Here is a 19,179-nt window from a genome sequence, read left to right as displayed (position 1 = left end):
CTGTCTGGGGCCCTGAATGGTAGTGAGGGAGGAAGTGTAAGGACATGTGTAGTACTTGTTCTGCTTACAAGGATAAGTGCCAGAAGGGAGATCGGTGGGGAGGGATGGGGGGACGAATGGACAAGGGAGTCGTGTAGGGAGCAATCCCTGCGGAAAGCAAAGAGGAGGGGAGGGAAAGATGTGCTTAGTGATGGGATCCCGTTGGAGGTGGTGGAAGTTACTGAGAATTCTATGTTGGGCCCGGAGGCTGGTGGGGTAGTAGGTGAGGACAAAGGGAACCCTATTCCCAGTGGGGTAGCGGGAGGATGAAGTGAGAGCAGATGTGTGTGAAATGGGGGAGATGCATTTGAGAGCAGAGTTGATGGTGGAGGAAGGGAATCCCCTTTCTTTAAAAAAGGAGGACATCTCCTTCGTCCTGGAATGAAAAGCCTCATCCTGAGAGCAGATGCAGCGGAGACGGAGGAATTGCGAGAAGGGGATAGCATTTTTGCAAGAGACAGGGTGAGAAGAGGAATAGTCCAGATAGCTGTGAGAGTCAGTAGGCTTATAGTAGACATCGGTAGATAAGCTGTCTCCAGAGATAGAGACAGAAAGATCTAGAAAGGGGAGTGAGGTGCCGGAAATGGACCAGGTAAACTTGAGGGCAGGGTGAAAGTTGGAGGCAAAGTTAATGAAGTCAACGAGTTCTGCATGCATGCAGAAAGCAGCGCCAATGCAGTCGTCGATGTAGCGAAGGAAAAGTGGGGGACAGATACCAGAATAGGTTTGGAACATTGATTGTTCCACAAAGCCAACAAAAAGGCAGGCATAGCTGGGACCCATACGGGTGCCCATGGCTGCACCTTTAGTTTGGAGGAAGTGGGAGGAGCCAAAGGAGAAATTATTAAGAGTAAGGACTAATTCCGCTAGACAGAGCAATCTGAGACAATTCCAAACTTCCAAACCTCTTACTAGCTCTTCTTTCAGTTAGTCCTGACGAAGGGTCTTGGCCCAAAATGTCGACTGTACCTCTTCCTAGAGATGCTGCCTGGCCTGCTGCATTCACCAGCAACTTTTGTGTGTGTTGCTTGAAAGTTAAGACAGCTTTGGTTTAAAATGAGTGGAGTCTTAAAGGAGATTTGAAGGAAAGATGTCTTTTACATATGGGTGATATCTGGAACTTGCTGCCAGAGGAGGTGGTGCAGGCAACATTCATTCACTATGAATAAGAGACATTTTGATGGGCACTTACAGATATTTAAGGCGAAGGAGGATAGAGGACTAACTTAGATGGGGAAAAGGTTTGGCATGGATACAGAGGGCCAAGGACCAATTCCTATGCTGTTCAACTCTATGACTATAAGAAAAAAATGAGAAAAAACAGATTATTTCTGACTTTAAAAACGCAAACACGAGGAAATCTGCAGATGCCAGAAATTCAAGCTTTACTAGCTCTTCTTTCAGTTAGTCCTGACGAAGGGTCTCGGCCCGAAACGTTGACTGTACCTCTTCCTAGAGATGCTGCCTGGCCTGCTGCGTTCACCAGCAACTTTGATGTGTGTTGCTTATTTCTGACTTTGTATTTTGTGCTGCATCAACGTGGCTCAATTCAGGGCACAATTTTCTTTGAATTATTAAGATCCAAGTTCAATTTCCATTTCAGAGACATATGTTTGTTTTGGTAATCAATGCACGGGCATGGGAGCTAATTACAGGAGTGCATACACATGTCAAGTATTGAGGAAGTATATTAATAGTATCCATACCTTTCAAGTTTAGACTTTGCTTTCTCCCTACTCTTTTTGATCTTTGCATTTTCGCTTTTAGGAATGATTGTTGGTTCCAATCCAAAGAGTTCTTGCAAATGTGCATACAGGTCATAACGATTGTAAACATGGAATTCAAATCCATTCACTGTTATATATAATCTTGTTTCTGCTTTTGGATCTAAAGCAAACAGAAGTACAATTATGGTTGCATTAATATATAAAACGTCATTATTTAAAACCAAACTGAAAATCTGCACTTTTTAAGAAAAAGTTTGAAATAAGGTAACACAAATTCATAGAATATATGACAGTACAAGATCATTCAACTCATTGTACCCATGCAAGCCAAATAAAAAGGGACTTATCCTCCTTTCGCCCTTCATTTTCCAGTCCTACAGGTTATGGTATATGAAGTACCTATTAGACAGTCAATAAATTGTGACAATGCATTCAAACTCCACCCCTCACCAAGTAAGGTAGCTTCATTCATTACCAATCAAGTACCCTTAAATTTTCCTACAGGTATAAAAATTATACCACACTACGACTCCTGACTTAGGAAAAAGGTATAAATCTAATAAAAACTTTGGTAGTAGAAACTCACCATGCTGCTTCTGTTTGGGATTGTACATTTTCCACCAACGAAAGATAAGAAATCCATCTTGGATTCTGACAGAACGAATATAGTAAAAGAATATACTCTATTAGAGGATTCCAGTTGAATACAGCAGATACCTAGTAATATAAAAACTGCTAACTTTGTGATCATGCTACCTGCACTTACCAAATCCAAAAGCTAAAACATGAGCAACAAAATAACACTCAGCCAGGTCCTGTCAATCTCAATCCGTTAAATATTTCAACAGATGATGGAAGAGGAATAAAACTGAAAACTAAATGTTCTAAAACACACTGTGGACAGTAACAGAATTACGTTCCAAACCACAAATACATTGAAGTAAGGTGTACTGTTTCAAATATCAGAAATATGAAACAAAATAAAAACACTATCAAAATAAAAATGGAACAAATCAAGACAGAACATTCAAGAATAAGGTCAGATTAAACAGATAAGGAATGTAATTTTCGATCAAAAGTCTTCTATCTTGTACATGCATATACAAAACAAAATTGAGAGTCAGTGATTTTGCAAAAGAATACCAACCAATTAATACTGTTCTACAATATTTTGAACTTCAGAACTATTAACCTAAGAACCTAACAATATATACACATGAAGACTGCTCAAAATGATCAACAAAAAGCCAAACATTAATGAATTGTGACAACATTATCACAATTTAATGCTTTCTTATTGGTGACTGAATGGCAAAGAATTGGAGGGCAAGTACAAGCACATACCAGGAATTTTAAAAGAGTAGAAGATCATTAGAAATTGATGGAAATTACATGCTGGTCAAACTAAATTAGTGTGAATTATCTCACTGAAAATTATCTGTTTCAGCTAATTTGCCCAAGATTTCTGCTTGACTATGTTCAACTTCACTATATTATTGTTGTGACATTCCCAGCAGAATATAGAACCAATCATGAACTTTTCAGTGGTGAATATTCAAATTGTACTGACACAAGTGGAACAAGTCTACAGGCTACAACTGACAGGAAATCTCAGAAGTTTAAAACAAATGCAAGTAGATTTGCTGCTTTATATCTTACTGTCAAGCAGCCAGATCATCCTTGGGAGAAGGGAAGAGCAAAGGAATGAAAAGGAAAATATTTCTCATGCTACATTAATAAGAAAATTTAAGAAGTGTTTCTGACAACAAAGGTGACTCTATGAAAGTGACCACAAAATACCAATGTATACTAGAATGGAAAGCAAATTCCATCTTAGCCAGGAATGCCAAAGAACAGAAGAAAGTATCATGAAAAGAAAAGCATTACAGAGAAATTTTAAGTAATAGTAGTACAGTTTTAAAAAAAATCAAAAATCAGAGAAAATGGAATTTTTTTCTAAAAGTGAAACTATCGAAAAACATTTGACGTAACAGTTAAGAATGCATCTATTATATATTGGACATTTTATGACCTATCAATTGAAAGAGCATCAGAGGATAAACTGATATCAACAAAATAACTTAAAACAGGAGTATATAACAGGATTACAGACATCATTTATAACAAACGAGTTGCATCCAGCTTCAGAAATGGAAATAATAGGAAGAAGAGCAGCACCATCAGACTCATCCTAAAATCCGAGAGACAGCTTTTTACAGAAAGACAAATATCAGATGAAGATAGCCAGATTAAGCTTTTCTTAATCAAGCTTGCCTTTGAAGGGAGTGGCAGAAATAAGGGATGTACTAACAAAATTAGAAGATAGCAAATGCTCAAAGAACACCAAAATCAAGTTTCATCGTGATAACAAAAAGTTACTGAACCATGTATATTAAGAACATTAGGTTTCCCAACAGTATTGCCTGGATATTAAAGATGGATTTCACAATAGGAATACCAATAGGATGGTTAAGAGATGGCTGCAGTGAGAAATGATCAGAGCTCAGAAGAATGTGCAGCAAATCAGCACAAGCAATGTTGAAAAGCACAAAACAAAAAGCCTTAAGAAAAAGTAATACAGTGATTGTGGTAGATTTTAATGGTCTTAAGAACATACGACATAGGAGCAGAATAAGGCCATCTGGCCTAAAGAGTCTGCTCCATCATTCAATCATGGCTAATCCTTTATCTCTCCGCCTCCTCAACCCCTGTTCCCGGGCTTCTCCCTGTAACCTTTGATGCCATGTCCAATCAATAACTTATCAATCTCTGCTTTAAATACACCCAACGACCTAGGCTCCACAGCTGCATGTGGCAACAAATTCCACAAGTTCACCACCCTTTGGCTAAAGAAATGTCTCCACATCTCTGTTTTGAAAGGGTACCCCTCTATCCTGAGGCTGTGCCCCCTTATCCTCGACTCCCCCACTATGGAAAACATCCCTTCCATATCGACTCTGTCTAGGCCTTTCAACATTCAAAAGCTTTCAATGAGATACCCCTCCCCACAATCTTTCTGAATTCCAGTGAGTACAGACCCAGAGACATCAAACATTCCTCATATGTTAACCCTTCCAATCCTGGAATCATCCTTGTGAACCTCCTTTGGACCTTCTCCAATACCAGCACATCTTTTCTAAGATGAGTAGCCCAAAACTGTTCACAATACTCAAGATGAGGCCTTGCCAGTGCCTTATAAAGCCTCAGCATCACATCGTTGCTCTTGTATTCCAGATCTCTTCAATTGAATGTTAACATGGCATTTGCCTTCCTCACCACTGACTCAATCTGCAAGTTAACCTTTAGGGTGTTTTGCACACAGACTCCCAAGTCCCTTTGCATCTCAGATTTTTGGATTTTCTCCCCGTTCAGAAAATAGTCCGCGCATTTATTTCTACTACCAAAGTGCATGAGCGTGCATTTTCCAACATTGTATCTCATTTGCCACTTTCTTGCCCATTCTCTTAATCTATCCAAGTCTTTCTGCATCCTACCTGTCTCCTCAACACTACCTGCCCCTCCACCAATCTTCGTATCATCTGCAAACTTGGCAACAAAGCTTTTATTCCATCATCTAAATCATTTATATACAGCATAAAAAGAAGTGCTCCCAACACCGATCCCTGCGGAACACCGCTAGTCACTGAGATCCTTTTATTCCCACTCACTGCCCCCTTCCAATCAACCAATGCTCTAACCATGTTAGTAACTTTCCTCTGATACCATGGGCTCTTAACCTGGTAAGCAGCCTATAGACTGCAAAAGTAATTCCAAAAAATAGGTTGGATTCCGAGTGCATAGAAATCATTCAGGACTCTCATCTGCGAAACAACAATTAGTTATTTAAAACCTGCCTTGTCTAATAACATGAGGTAAATAGATAATCTCAAACTAAGGGATTTTCCAACAGAAAAAAATTATTACAATATTATATAATTTTAGTGATTTCAAGAGTGACATGTGTGACTTGGAAAGCAGAATCTTGTTTGTGAGTAAATAAATTAAACTGATATATGAATGAAATTGTTTGGAAAATTAAAATATATACCACTGCTCGTAATGTGAATAAAAAGAGTGATTGATCAAAGGACAACTAAGATTTATATTCGATTTTAAAAGGAGGCATATATTACTGACAGGAAAAAGGACTGGGAAAGTTCTTGAAACAAAAGATATAAACAAAGTAGAGAGGAAAAGAATGAGAGTAAACTAACATAAGAAAATATTGCGATATTTAATAAACATTTTGTATCCATCTTCACCATACAAAACTCAAGGAACATGCAGAGACTGTTGGCACCAAGAAGCTAATGAAATTGAAATTTCTGTTTATCAAGTAAAGAGAATGCACTGGAGCAACTAAGTAAGGGATCTAAAAGGTGGCAATTTGCTTGAATGAAATCCATTAATAGAGAGTGGCAATGGGCACTTGACATAGATTATACATTGCACAGTTAAAGTAAAGGCTGCACAGACAGCGGAAGTTTTAATAATGATATTCCAAAATTCAGTCATTGGAAACTAGCACTTTCAAGAAAGTAAAGTAAGAGGAAACACGAAACTACCATCTAATTACTCTGACATCAGCTGACAGGAAAATGCCAAAATCAATGAATCAAAACAAGGTAATAGCTCCTGAAAAACACGGAGGCAAATTCAACATAATTTTATGGAAGTGAAATTCTAAATGACATGTTATAAATAGAACATTTGACAAGGTCCCAAATGGGAAGCTGTTCAAGATAGTTCAGTTGTTTGGCATTCAAGATGAGGTAGTAAATTGGATTAAATATTGGCTTTGTGGGAGAAGTTAGAGAGTGGTAGCAGATACTTGCCTCTTTGACTGAAGGCCTGTGACTAATGGAGTGCCATAGGGGTTGGAGCTGGGTCCCTTGTTGCTTGTCATCCAAAATAATGAACTGGATGATAATGTGGTTAACTGGATCAGCAAATCTGCGTTGACACCAAGATTGAGGGTGTAATGGACAGTGAGGAAGACTATCAGAGCTTGCAGTGGGATCTGGACCAGCTGGAAAAATGGGCTAAAAATTGGCAGGCAGAATTTAGTGCAGACATGTGCAAGGCTTTGCACTTTGGTAGGACCAATCAGGGTAGGTCTTACACAGTGAATGGCAGGGCATTAAGGAGTGTGATAGAAGAAAGAGATCTGGGAATACAGGTTCATAATTCATTGAAAGTGGTGTCACAGGTTGATAGGGTCATAAAGAAAGCTTTTGGCACACTGGCCTTCATAAATCAAAGTATTAACTACAGGAGATGGGACGTTATGTTAAAATTGTACAAGACATTGATAAGGCCTAATTTGGAGTATTATGGCAACACACACAAAATACTGGAAGAATTCAACAGGACAGGCAGCATCCAGTCAACATTTCGGGCCAAGACCCTTCAGGAGGCAAGTTACTCACTGTAGAATACCCATCTTAAGAATATCTCTATGGTGATGAAATCTGTGCCTGATCCACATGAATTTCTGGCCAACAGCAACCCTAAAGATTCTGTGATGGGGCAGCAATAATTTTGTTCAGTATTTAAGGGGTAGGTAAATAGATCTGTTCCTCTTGACACCTAATGATTTCATTTTACCAGGGTTCCTTGACTCCACACTGAATCAAATGCTACAAACTACTGTAACAAATTCTTCAGGATGGCACAGAGACCAACAGTGACTGCAGACTGTTCAAAATTTCGAAGTATATTTATACAACTTGAGATTTGTTTGCTTACAGGTAGCCACAAAGAAAGAAACCTAAAAGAACCCAATTAATTTTTTTTTAAAAAAACAATGCAGAGAAAGGGGTAAAAATACACAAATGCGAACAATAGAAGCCAGCAACAACATTCCGAACCAAATTAAGTCCTCAGATCCGAACCCCGGAGCAGCCCAGAGTAGGCCCAAAGCCTTGGTATCAATCAGTTCATCATATTAGTGGGCATGGAGCACAGCAGCTGGGGTAGTCTTTGCAACCTCAGCGCCATGAAGGTAGGAGTCACTATCGCAGAGAGTGAGCAAAACGGGCTCTCACCTCTGATCCCGATACTGCCTTTCCAGTCCCTTTGGGCCAGCATTCAAATTGTCTATACAGTGGATCGCACCTCGCATGACGACCCAGGAACTGCTGCTGCAAAGGGCCCTGGGCCAAGACCACACCACCCAATGATTCTCACCAGGCCCAGAATTTGCCCCTCTCAAGCTCTTCAAATGAGCTCGGTGCACAGAGGGATCCAACCTTGCACCTGGACCAGTTGTATGGGCATTGAAACTCTTCTGTTCCATCTTCTCCCCTCTGAATCGTTTACTCCAACTAACATGACTCCAACTAACATGGCTCCAACTCCAAGTGCATTGATTTTGCAGCACACTAGCAGGACACATCTCTCAAATTTATTTTGCTTTCGCTCACCTGTTCATTGTTTGTGGTGATAGTTCACTACAATTCACCTCAAAAAAGTGTTATTGGTTTTTTTTTACATCAAATTACGTTGCCTTCGAACTACCAGTGGGCTATCACACACGTCAGTAGTGTAACTACTTCTTTTAAGAATGCATCTACTACTAAACTGGGTGAGATTGAGCCTATAAGCTACGTTCTGATTTTTTTTCCCCAACCGACTGAGCGATCTGGCACTCTTGCTGCCTCCGGGGGAATTCACCAAGGTTGAGAGTGGAGTGTGCAGCCTAAATGCAAACCCATAATCCGCTCCATTATTTCAGAATCAGAATCAGGTTTATTATCACTGGCATGTGTCGTGAAATTTCTTAACATAGCAGCAGCAGTTCAATGCAAAACATAATGTAGAAGCAAAAATAATAATAAAATAATAATAAATAAATAGCAGTAGACGTATATTGAATAGATTAAAAATCGTGCAAAAAAAACCCAGAAATAATAGATATTAAAAAAGTGAGGTAGTGTTCATGGATTCAGTGTCCATTTAGGAACTGGATGGCAGAGGGGAAGAAGCTGTTCCTGAATCGCTGAATGTGTGTGCCTGCAGGCTTCTCTATCTCCTACCTGATGGTAACAGTGAGAAAAGGGCATGCCCTGGGTGCCGGAGGTCCTTAATAATGGACACTGCCTTTCTGAGACACCACTCCTTGAAGATGTCCTGGGTACTTTGTAGGCTAGTACCCAAGATGGAGCTGACTAGATTTACCACCCAGCTGCAGCACCTTACAGTCTTGTGCAATGCGCCCCCCCCATACCAGACAGTGATGCAGCCTGTCAGAATGCTCTCCACAGTACATTTATAGAAGTTTTTCAGTGTACTTGTTGACATACCAAATCTCTTCAAACTCCTAATGAAGTATAGTTGCTGTCTTGCCTTTATAACTGCATCGATATGTTGGGACCAGGTTAAGTCCTCAGAGATCTTGACACCCAAGAATGAAATCAATGAGGAAGAGCTTGGAAGGTGAGAGCCATCTGCCTGTGTTTGATCAGTTTTCTTCTCCCTCTCCTTCTCGCTGACTGCTGCTGGAGGAAGATGCAGGAGTGTTGGGTCCCATGCTGCAAGGCCTGATCGGTGCCGTTCATGGCTGTGGACTTGTTTCTGGAGTACTTTGCAGTTTATCTTACATGTTTCTGGGTTCTGGTTACTCCTCTTTTTTTGCCATTTTGCGTGATTTGATCGGGCTGCTTCAGCACAGAGAGTGATGTTTTGGAACGGACTAGCCTTGTCAACAAATGATACAACGCTACACTAAATTGAACACCCCAAAACTGTTTCGAGGACCTGCAGTTTAATGCTTAACATTCTGTGTTATTGACTTGCCATTTTTTGATCCAGATACTTTTAGACGTTTATTGTCATCATCCTAAATAATTTAGAATTAAGATTGATCTATAATTTTAAACAAATAATCTGTGGGGGAAAAAATCTGTTACAATTTTTCTGTAGTATGTACGTCAATGCATTGGGTTTATAAATGTAAGTTTATTGTCACACATATTAATAATACCTATGTTATTGTCGAGCAAGATTGCAATCAACAAGGTTGAGAGCGGAAGATGAGTGGGTATACAGCACCGAATGCGTGCAGGTGACTGGTCTCCCTCTCCCTCTCGTCCACTGCTCCCAGACAAATATCCCTGCATTCGAATCATCTCTCTCCCTCTTCTGCAATGCTGCAGGAGTCCAAAGCCTTGGGCAAGGTTTAAATCGATGCAGTTTGTGCATTGGACTCTGTAGTTCATGTTTTGATGTGCTTTCTGATTTATAGTTCTCCTTTTTGGTTGCTATTTTGTGCAATTTTGATCGGGGGAGGGAACTGGCTCTGCGACTGAAGTTAACAAATGACCCAGCACTAGATTGAAATGAACTGGGCTGAATTGAATATGCCTGGACTGTTTCGATAATTTGTGTTTTGCTGTTTTATATTCTGCATTTTTTGCTCATTTTTTTGCCATTTGCATGATTTGCTCTTTTTTTCACTTTGGGGACTTGATGTTTTTCTTTGAACAGGTTCTATGGTGTTTCTTTGTTTGTGGCTGTCAGTAGGAAGACAAATCTCAGGGTTGTATAGTGCATACTACTTTAATAATGTACTTTGAATCTTTTTACCATTTGCACAATTTGTTCTTTTTTTAACATGTTGGTTCTGCTAAAGACTGAGAATAGAACAATTAGCAAAAATTAGTTGAGTTGGATTTTGAGAACAAGACATATTCAGACAATCTCCCATGTGGCCAGATGCCAGTTTTATAATAATAACGGAACAACTTATTTAGAAGTGCAGCTAGTTCTCGACTGCTGATCTTCTGATAGACTTTTTGGACATTAATGGAATCAAAATACAGTAAAGCACCCTGTACCGTACCCCCTGAAGCCCAATTCTCATGCTTTCTTTAAACATCCTGCAGCCTCATTTTCACAGTCCATTTAGACTCTCACTGCTATTCCCAATAAGCTCCCTTTAAAATCACCAGCACCCCAATCTCACACTCAACTTTAAATTTACGTTCTCACATTCCCTTTAAATTCACCAGGACCATGTTCCCACACTCCCTGGTTTACTAGTAAATATATTATACTACTATGTGACAATATAAAAACATGAATTACAAATAAGCTGACATCCAAATAGGATTAGCAACTAATGTCTGGAAAATCTGCCAGTCCACTGCCAGATTACGGAGGGTGCTAGATTATCTGAGTTTTATTGTAAATCGGGATTAACGTAGGGGGATTTGCCATAAACCTATACAACAGGATAGACTCAAGGAGACCACTGGCCCACCCAATTATATTTCTTATGCTCCTATACATACTATACATGACTCTTTAGAATTTACCTCATGTGACCGTCCCATTATAACTTGTATCCATTTTTCAATTTGCATTGCATCCATTCAAAGGAACTTTATAGTACAATAGTTTAACTTTCATCCTAAATATGAATTAGTTCCTACCTGATAGACACATCTTCATTGATATAATAAATTTCACGAAACATGACCTTTCCAGATAACACAGAGAATGAAAATGAACCTATTAAAAATAAACAGTTCATCACTTTACTTGTTATAGTTATGTCAAAAGATCTGTTACACAAAATATGGAAAAACAAGATTTAATTTGGCATCTGTGTTCCAAACACAAGATTCAGTTCGAATAACAGTTCAACTAATTACAATATTCCAATGTTTCTAAATACAAATTTAACGAAGGGCAGATATAACATTATAAACTTCCTGAAAATATATTTCAATATTGGTGAATATTGCAAATTTTAAATACAATTAATAGGAAACAAAGTTCTCAATGAAGATAAAAAATGTATTATTTATCAGATGAACATATATTAATACTTCTGCAAGTGAGAAACAAACGACTTACCAATGTGGACATATCCATTTTTATAGAGTCTATTAAGAACCTGAGTCAGGATCAGACCTAAATTACGGGAATTGTAGTAAGTCAAATAAATGATCCATCCGCATGATAGGATTGTGGCTATAAAGAGAGAAATTGTACAGATCATGGTCTATTTTACTTCCCAAAATCACTCACATTCAATGAGTAACTATTTAAAATACATTGATTGCAATGATCAAATAGATACTCACAATCCTCACAAACAGAAAATGATAAGAATGAATAACCAGATAACAAATTTTTGCCATATTTACTTGTTCTGAATCTTCCATCAAACTGTTTCATTTATTATCTCACTGCATTGACATACACACTATAGAAAAACTGCACCAGATTTTTTCCAACAGAGATTATTAGTTTAAAATTATAGATCAGTCTTAATTCTAAATTATTTAGGATAACAACAATAAATGCTCAAAAGTTTTTGCATGTCACTCAGGGACTTGGACTATACATGTGTTTTCTTGCATAACAATGTTTTTTTTCTCTCTCTCGCTAGTTTGAAAGTATTGGCTCCAGAGAAACATTGTCTCATTCAACTGTATCCATGTATGGTTTGAATGATAATTAAACTTGATTTGATTTGAAAAGTATCTGGATCAAAAAAAGGCCAGGAATTTTGTGATACAGAAATGATCCATTACGAATTATCTGATTTTAGTAAATAAGAAATTGAAGAACTATATACAGCAATATTCTGGACTGAAAGTCGTGTTATACTAGTTCCATCAATCAGATAAATCAGAGACAAATGGCATCTGTATAGGACAATCAACTAATGGAATATCCCATATCTGGGATAACACAAGAAAGAAAAGTGGCGGGAGGCATAATGCTGTGTGAAAATTTAATTCATATAGCTTTCAAATGTCATCGAGCAACTTTCCTAAACAGTTAGTCTTGAAATCTGGCAAATTACATTACAGAATATATCATAATCCAGTTCAATACTCTTCCAAATATGTTCCCCCAACAATGCTGCTGTTCTTCCACCACTTCAATAAAGTCAGTTGAACTCGGTAAACATGATCCGAACAGGAGTTTAATGTTTTGCTTGCATCATCAGCCCTAATTCCTTCATCAGCTTAACAAAGTACACACTTATCTTGCCTCGAGATGGTTGAATTAAAATGATTTGCTCAGTCAGCTCTGATACTGCAGGGTTGTGATGTAGGTGAAGTGGGTCTTAAGATTCCTATCTTCCTCAATGATTATTTTAATTATTATGGAGAACCAGATTATGATAGTAAATGATCCCAAGGGTTGACGTTATTAAATCAACGAGTGTGGGGGGGGGGGGGGGAACGATGGTGGGAAGAGATCAGGTAGAAAAACACCCAAGAATAAAGACACAAGGAAAAGGAAAAAAAAGAAAAAAGTCCTGACGAAGGGTCTCGGCCTGAAACGTCGACTGCACCTCTTCCTACAGATGCTGCCTGGCCTGCTGCGTTCACCAGCAACTTTGATGTGTGTTGCTTGAATTTCCAGCATCTGCAGAATTACTGTTGTTTATAGAATTATAATGGTGAAAGCACAATCAAAATTATCCTGAGGGAAATAGGAAGGCCAACAAGTTAGCAAAACAACACTTAATTGGAAAGGGCAGTTGCTGATTGAGGAAATCAGAAAGCAGAAGCAGCAACAGAATAAGGTTATGGCTTAACAGAGGAGCAAAAGAATTACAAAAACTGACAGAAGGAGCATGGCCAGAAATATACAAAGAGCTCAAGGATACATTGACTGTTCATTTCCCTCCGTAGATGCCGCCTGTCCTGCTGAGTTCTTCCAGCTCTTTGTGGGTGCTGCTCAACATTTCCAGCATATGCAGAAACTTGTGTTTACGACTAAGTAGTCTTTTGTGACAGAACATTTGTGGTTCCAGAGGAGGAGACAAAACAAAATGATCTACTGTACCATGACCTATGAGGACACTAGGGAGCTAAAAGTGCCCCAGAAAGGATAAAAGAAAGAGCAACAAAATGGTACACCATGCTTTAACCCAAGATGAAGGGAATAATGTTTTGTACTGCAATAGAATTAACTATAGTTAACTCCATTGTAGTTGAACTTGTTTCAGAATCATTACACCTGTTGAGTACACCAGCATCAACATCTGAATACCCAATGATCAAAAACAATTTTGCTCAATGTGTCCAATTAATTCAGGATAACAAAGGGGAAATAGAAGACTTGAATTTGTATTATGAATGGTTTTACATGCATGGACATAATCTTGGGTATCCAGCAGGGTACATAGATATATTGCTTAAGTAACAAAATTCCAGAGGTGAAAATTATCAATTATCCTAGAAGGGAGAATTATCAGACAGATCTTAGGCCCATTTATTGAGAAACCAGCAGGTACTGGAGTACTGTGTGCAGTTTTGGGCCCCTAATCTGAGGAAAGACATTCTTGCCATAGAGGGAGTGCAAAGAAGGTTCACCAGATTGATTCCTGGGATGGCAGGACTTTCATATGATGAAAGACTGGATCGACTAGGCTTATACTCGTTGGAATTTAGAAGACTGAGGGGGGATCTTATTGAAACGTATAAAATCCTAAAGGGATTGGACAGGCTAGATGCAGGAAGATTGTTCCCGATGTTGGGGAAGTCCAGAACGAGGGGTCACAGTTTGAGGATAAAGGGGAAGCCTTTTAGGACTGAGATTAGGAAAAACTTCTTCACACAGAGAGTGGTGAATCTGTGGAATTCTCTGCCACAGGAAAGAGTTGAGGCCAGTTCGTTGGCTATATTTAAGAGGGAGTTAGATATGGCCCTTGTGGCTAAAGGGATCGGGGGTATGGAGGGAAAGCTGGTACAGGGTTCTGAGTTGGATGATCAGCCATGATCATACTGAATGGCAGTACAGGCTCGAAAGGCCGAATGGCCTACTCCTGCACCTATTTTCTATGTTTCTATGTAAAGAGGTGACATAGGGTCAGAGAATGTCAAATCTTTGTAGGTGGAGTTAAGAAATTGCAAGTCTGAAAAAACCATTATAGGAATCATATATAGGTCTCCAAATAGTTGCCAAGATGTGGGGTTGAGATTGCAAAGGGAGCTGGAAAAGGCATGTAATAAGGGTAATGTCATAAAAACACACACAAGTCTGAAACATGTACTGCATATGGTCATTGGGCACAGTCCATGATTGACAGATACTTATTACAACTTGATGTACATCAAGGACCAAATTAGATTTCAAACAAGCAGCTAAAATAATGGGTTGTGGAAAAGGTATCCTTATGTCACCTTAGAAGGCTTACACTAACCAATGGAGTAGTGGGTCCCTCTGACAATGGTAAAGGGAAGATTTATGCTGGTGCAGTGTTCCACATTCCCTGAAATGGAAACAATCTTCGAAAAAGGTTCACAATGTGGGCAAGTATCCTTAAATTACCCACCAACTCATGCTGTTGTGAAAATGGTACTGGGAAATAGACGTATCCAGATGTCATCAAGGGGTAGACAACTGGACTTGTCCAGACGAGATAGTAAGATAGAAACTTACAAACTGGGGTTTCAGTAGTTATGAAAATTGTTGACTATTTTGCCTTTCTTGCAGCATGCGCTTGTAGGACAGACGTAATTGCTGCCTTTGCTAAATACAAGTCATACCAAGGGATGTAAACAGTGCCATTTGGAAGGACATAATGTATTTACTGATAAACATGATAACGACAGAAAGCCTCATGATTCAACACACTGATGTGTTGGGTTATGTCCTCACCAAATTGTTACCAATTACACTCTTGACTGCAAACCGAACACAAGTTGCAGGAGAGGCAAGGAAAATAATCCATCGATGGACTAAACACTAAAGCAATTAAAATGCATGCTACTAAGTCCAGAAAGGAATTAAGATCTACAAGGACAGTGGAAGTATGCAAGCCAAATGTCTTTGTCGTTGCCATGTGGTTGAAGGAACGGAGGCTAACATTTTTTAAGACTGTTTGTGCAACCACCGGTTTGTGAACAGGCTCTTGCACAGGGATGGATGGATTCCCATATTCCCAAGTCAGTTATCCTCCAGATATATTTAAACCCTTGGTTCAAATCTGCTTCTGTCAACTTTATGCTCTGTCTAGCCGCACTGTCTCCCATGCTTCTTCACTCTAAACTTCCAGTCACTGGTTACTGGGTACCGGCTATCAATCCTTGCAGGCAAGGGGACAAGTTGACATAACTGTGTACGGACTAAACTGTGATGGTGCTAAGCTTTAATAGCATATTGTTTATTTGGCCTGGAGAAGCGCATCTCATTTCAGAACCCCAATATCCACATTTTGACCTATGTGCTTGCCATAAATGTATGGCTAGGTGGTTACTGTTCCTACAGAAGAAAATGATTCTAATTTCATTCTGGATTAAGAGAAATTTTATAGGTATCTATCTCTGTAAATGACACTAGACACTAGAATACTACAGCACAGTACAGGCTCTTTGGCCCTCGATGTTGTGCCGACCCACATTTTCCAAAAAAGAAAGTACTAAACCCACACTACCCCATAACCCTCTATTTTTCTTTCATCCATGTGTCTGTCCAAGAGGATCTTAAATACCCCAAATGTTTTAGCCTCCACCACCATCCCTAGCAAGTCATTCCAGGCACCCACAACCCTCTGTGTAAAAAACTTACCCCTGATGTCTCCCCTAAACTTCCCTCCCTTAACTTTGTACATATGCCCTCTGGTATTTGCTATTTGTGCCCTGGGAAACAGGTACTGGCTATCCACCCTATTTATGCCTCTCATAATCTTGTAGACCTCTATCAAGTCCCCTCTCATCCTTCTACGCTCCAAAGAGAAAAGTCCCAGCTCTGCTAACCTTGCCTCCTAAGACTTGTTTTCCAATCCAGGCAACAACCTGGTAAATCTCCTCTGCACCCTCTCCATAGCTTCCACACCCTTCCTATAATGAGGTGACCAGAACTGAACATAATACTCCAAGTGTGGTCTCACCAGAGATTTGTAGAGTTGCAACATGACCTCTCTACTCTTGAACTCAATCCCCTATTAATGAAGTCTAGCATCCCATAGGCCTTCTTAACTATCCTATCAACCTGTGCAGCGACCTTGAGGGATGTATGGATTTGAACCTCAAGGTCCCTCTGTTCATCCACACTCTTAAGTAACCGACCATTAACCCTGTACTCAGTCTTCTGGTTTGTCCTTCCAAAATGCATCACCTCACACTTATCTGGACTGAACTCCATCTGCCACTTGTCTGCCCAACTCTGCATCCTGTCTATATCCTCTTGTAACCTTCGACAACCTACAGCTCCATCCACAACATCTCCAATCTTAATGTCATCCGCAAACTTACTCACCCATCCTTCCGCCTCTTCATCCACGGGTTGATGAAATGGGGTGGGGATTCCCAAACATTGCAAATCAATGAAGATTAGATATAAAAATAAAATGGCATTTAGCATAATGAAGACATGAAAACATTGTCCTTACTGTAAACTTAGAGAATGGGAAAAGTTAGAGTGGGAATCCAAAATCTCACTGCCCCCATAGCAGCGAAAAAAATGACTGGATAGCTGAAAACGCAATTCCATTTTTATGCCCAATTAAAATTGTCATTACAATGGAACAAATTAAGCTAGAAGATGATAAACAGATTATTTTTTAAAACAATTGTGAACACTCACCAACAAACAGCCACACAACGTTAGAATTATGTTCTGTGAGAAAACCTTCCAAATCAGTAAGTGATGGCACAATGCTGTCATTTTCTCTTGAATAATGCTCCATCTTAGGAGTAGGCAGTGGATCAAAACAGATGATTTGAACACTCTCTGGATTTGCTAAGTGAAAAAAACAAAAATTTTATACTTGAAAATATGTACACTTCATTGTGAGAAATAATATTATTACTATGACGAATTTCTTAGGCACCCGTTAGTCTCGTGAGACCATGGATTTGCACCTTGGAAGGTTTCCAGGGCGCAAGCCTAGGCAAGGTTGTATGGAAGACCGGCAGTTGCCCATGCTGCAAGTCTCACCTCTCCACGCCACCGATGTTGTCCAAGGGAAGGGCACTAGGGCTGATACAGCTTGGCACCGGTGTCATTACAGAGCAATGTGTGGTTAAGTGCCTTGCTCAAGGGGACACCACAGTGCCTCAGCTGAGGCTCGAACTAGCGACCTTCAGATCACTAGCCCAACGCCTTAACCACTTGGCCATGAACCAACTATGACCAATACAGCCAATAAATAATCTAATTTTAACAAACAAAGAGATTCTGCAGAAGCTGGAAAGATTAAATAATACATACAAAATGCTGGAGGAACTCAGCAAGTCAGAAAGCATCTATGAAGAGAAATAAACAGTTGTGATTCAGGCTGAGACCCTTCATCGGCACTTCATCCTGATAAAGGGTATCACTGTTTACTTCCCTCCGTAGATACCCCTTGATTGTTGAGTTTTGCATGTGTAATATCCAAATAAAAGTGCTGTAACACCCCAATGTAGCAAGGATAAAGTTAAGAAATGTCTAGAACTCAACCACTTAAGCATTATACTTTACTAGCATTTTGACACCAACACTATATTAGATTTCACACTGATGGGATTAAAACTTTAGATCCTTCAAAATACAAAGCGAAGTAGGTAGGAAGCAGTGATCCTTGCTTTGAAGGACGAGGATGCAAACAGCTATCTATATTTATAGTCAATGAGGGAAAGAAAGCTCCAAGCAAAGGAAACATCAGATCACAACAACCCTGCTGTGAGAAAAAAAAAGATATATTGAGCAGTCAATGGAAAATGGGAAAGATAAAAGTCAGGAAAAGGGAAAAATGTAAATATTCAGTGTAACAATTCTCAGTCCACTGTTTTGCTGGCTGGATTCAAGCTCATAACTAAGCATTCAAACTGCTCACCATTAACTATACACTTATGTTTGAAATGAAGACAACATTGGAACTCCTAGAACATCGTATCAGTTATGGTGTCAAGTGCAGCCACTTTTTCTATAAACAGATACTTTTGGATATTTCAGTTTCTAATTATTTTGTCTCTTCTATCTCCACTCACTGAATTTTAAAGTAATAATTATCACTGACAATGTTGAGACAAATTAAAATATGCACAAGTACATGTATCCAAAGGTACAATGAAAAACTTATTTGTAGCAACAACACAGGCACATAGCTTCATATAAGCAGCATGAACAACAAAAAAAAAATCAAGAGATCACAATTGGAACAGAAAAAAAAACACTAAGCTCATTTTAGTGTGAAGTGGTCATAGTGTTGCTAAACTGTAGTCATGAAGGTTTTGCCAGTAGGATGAAGAACCAAACGGTTGAAGGGAAGAAGCTGTTCTTGAATCTGGTAATATGGGACTTCGGGCTTCTGTACCTCCTGCCTGATGGGAGCTGCAAGAAGATAGCATGGCCTATATGCTGGAGACCTTTGATTATAGATGTTCCTTTCTTGAGGCAGTGTCTTCTGTAGATACTACCAAGGGTGAGGAGGGATGTGTCTGTGATGTATTGAGTG

General features: G+C 39.3%; 1 protein-coding gene across 3 annotated transcripts in view; it reads right to left on the bottom strand.

Annotated features, from left to right (window-relative positions):
• kiaa1109 (KIAA1109 ortholog) overlaps positions 1–19,179 on the bottom strand; it is a 433,731-nt gene that overhangs the window by 388,039 nt on the left and 26,513 nt on the right. For all 3 annotated transcript variants that reach the window (XM_072256106.1, XM_072256108.1, XM_072256107.1), the window contains exons 3-7: positions 17,325–17,480; positions 11,628–11,744; positions 11,201–11,279; positions 2,353–2,417; positions 1,746–1,926 (exon numbers count right to left, since the gene is read on the bottom strand). In XM_072256106.1, coding sequence (XP_072112207.1) covers positions 1,746–1,926; positions 2,353–2,417; positions 11,201–11,279; positions 11,628–11,744; positions 17,325–17,427 — 545 coding nt within the window. In that variant the 5' untranslated portion in view covers positions 17,428–17,480. The remainder of the gene's footprint in view (positions 1–1,745; positions 1,927–2,352; positions 2,418–11,200; positions 11,280–11,627; positions 11,745–17,324; positions 17,481–19,179) is intronic.

Source organism: Mobula birostris, chromosome 4 (assembly GCF_030028105.1).
Source record: "Mobula birostris isolate sMobBir1 chromosome 4, sMobBir1.hap1, whole genome shotgun sequence".
In the NCBI taxonomy this organism is placed as follows: Eukaryota; Metazoa; Chordata; class Chondrichthyes; order Myliobatiformes; family Myliobatidae; genus Mobula; species Mobula birostris.
This window is presented reverse-complemented; position numbering and strand designations above follow the sequence as displayed.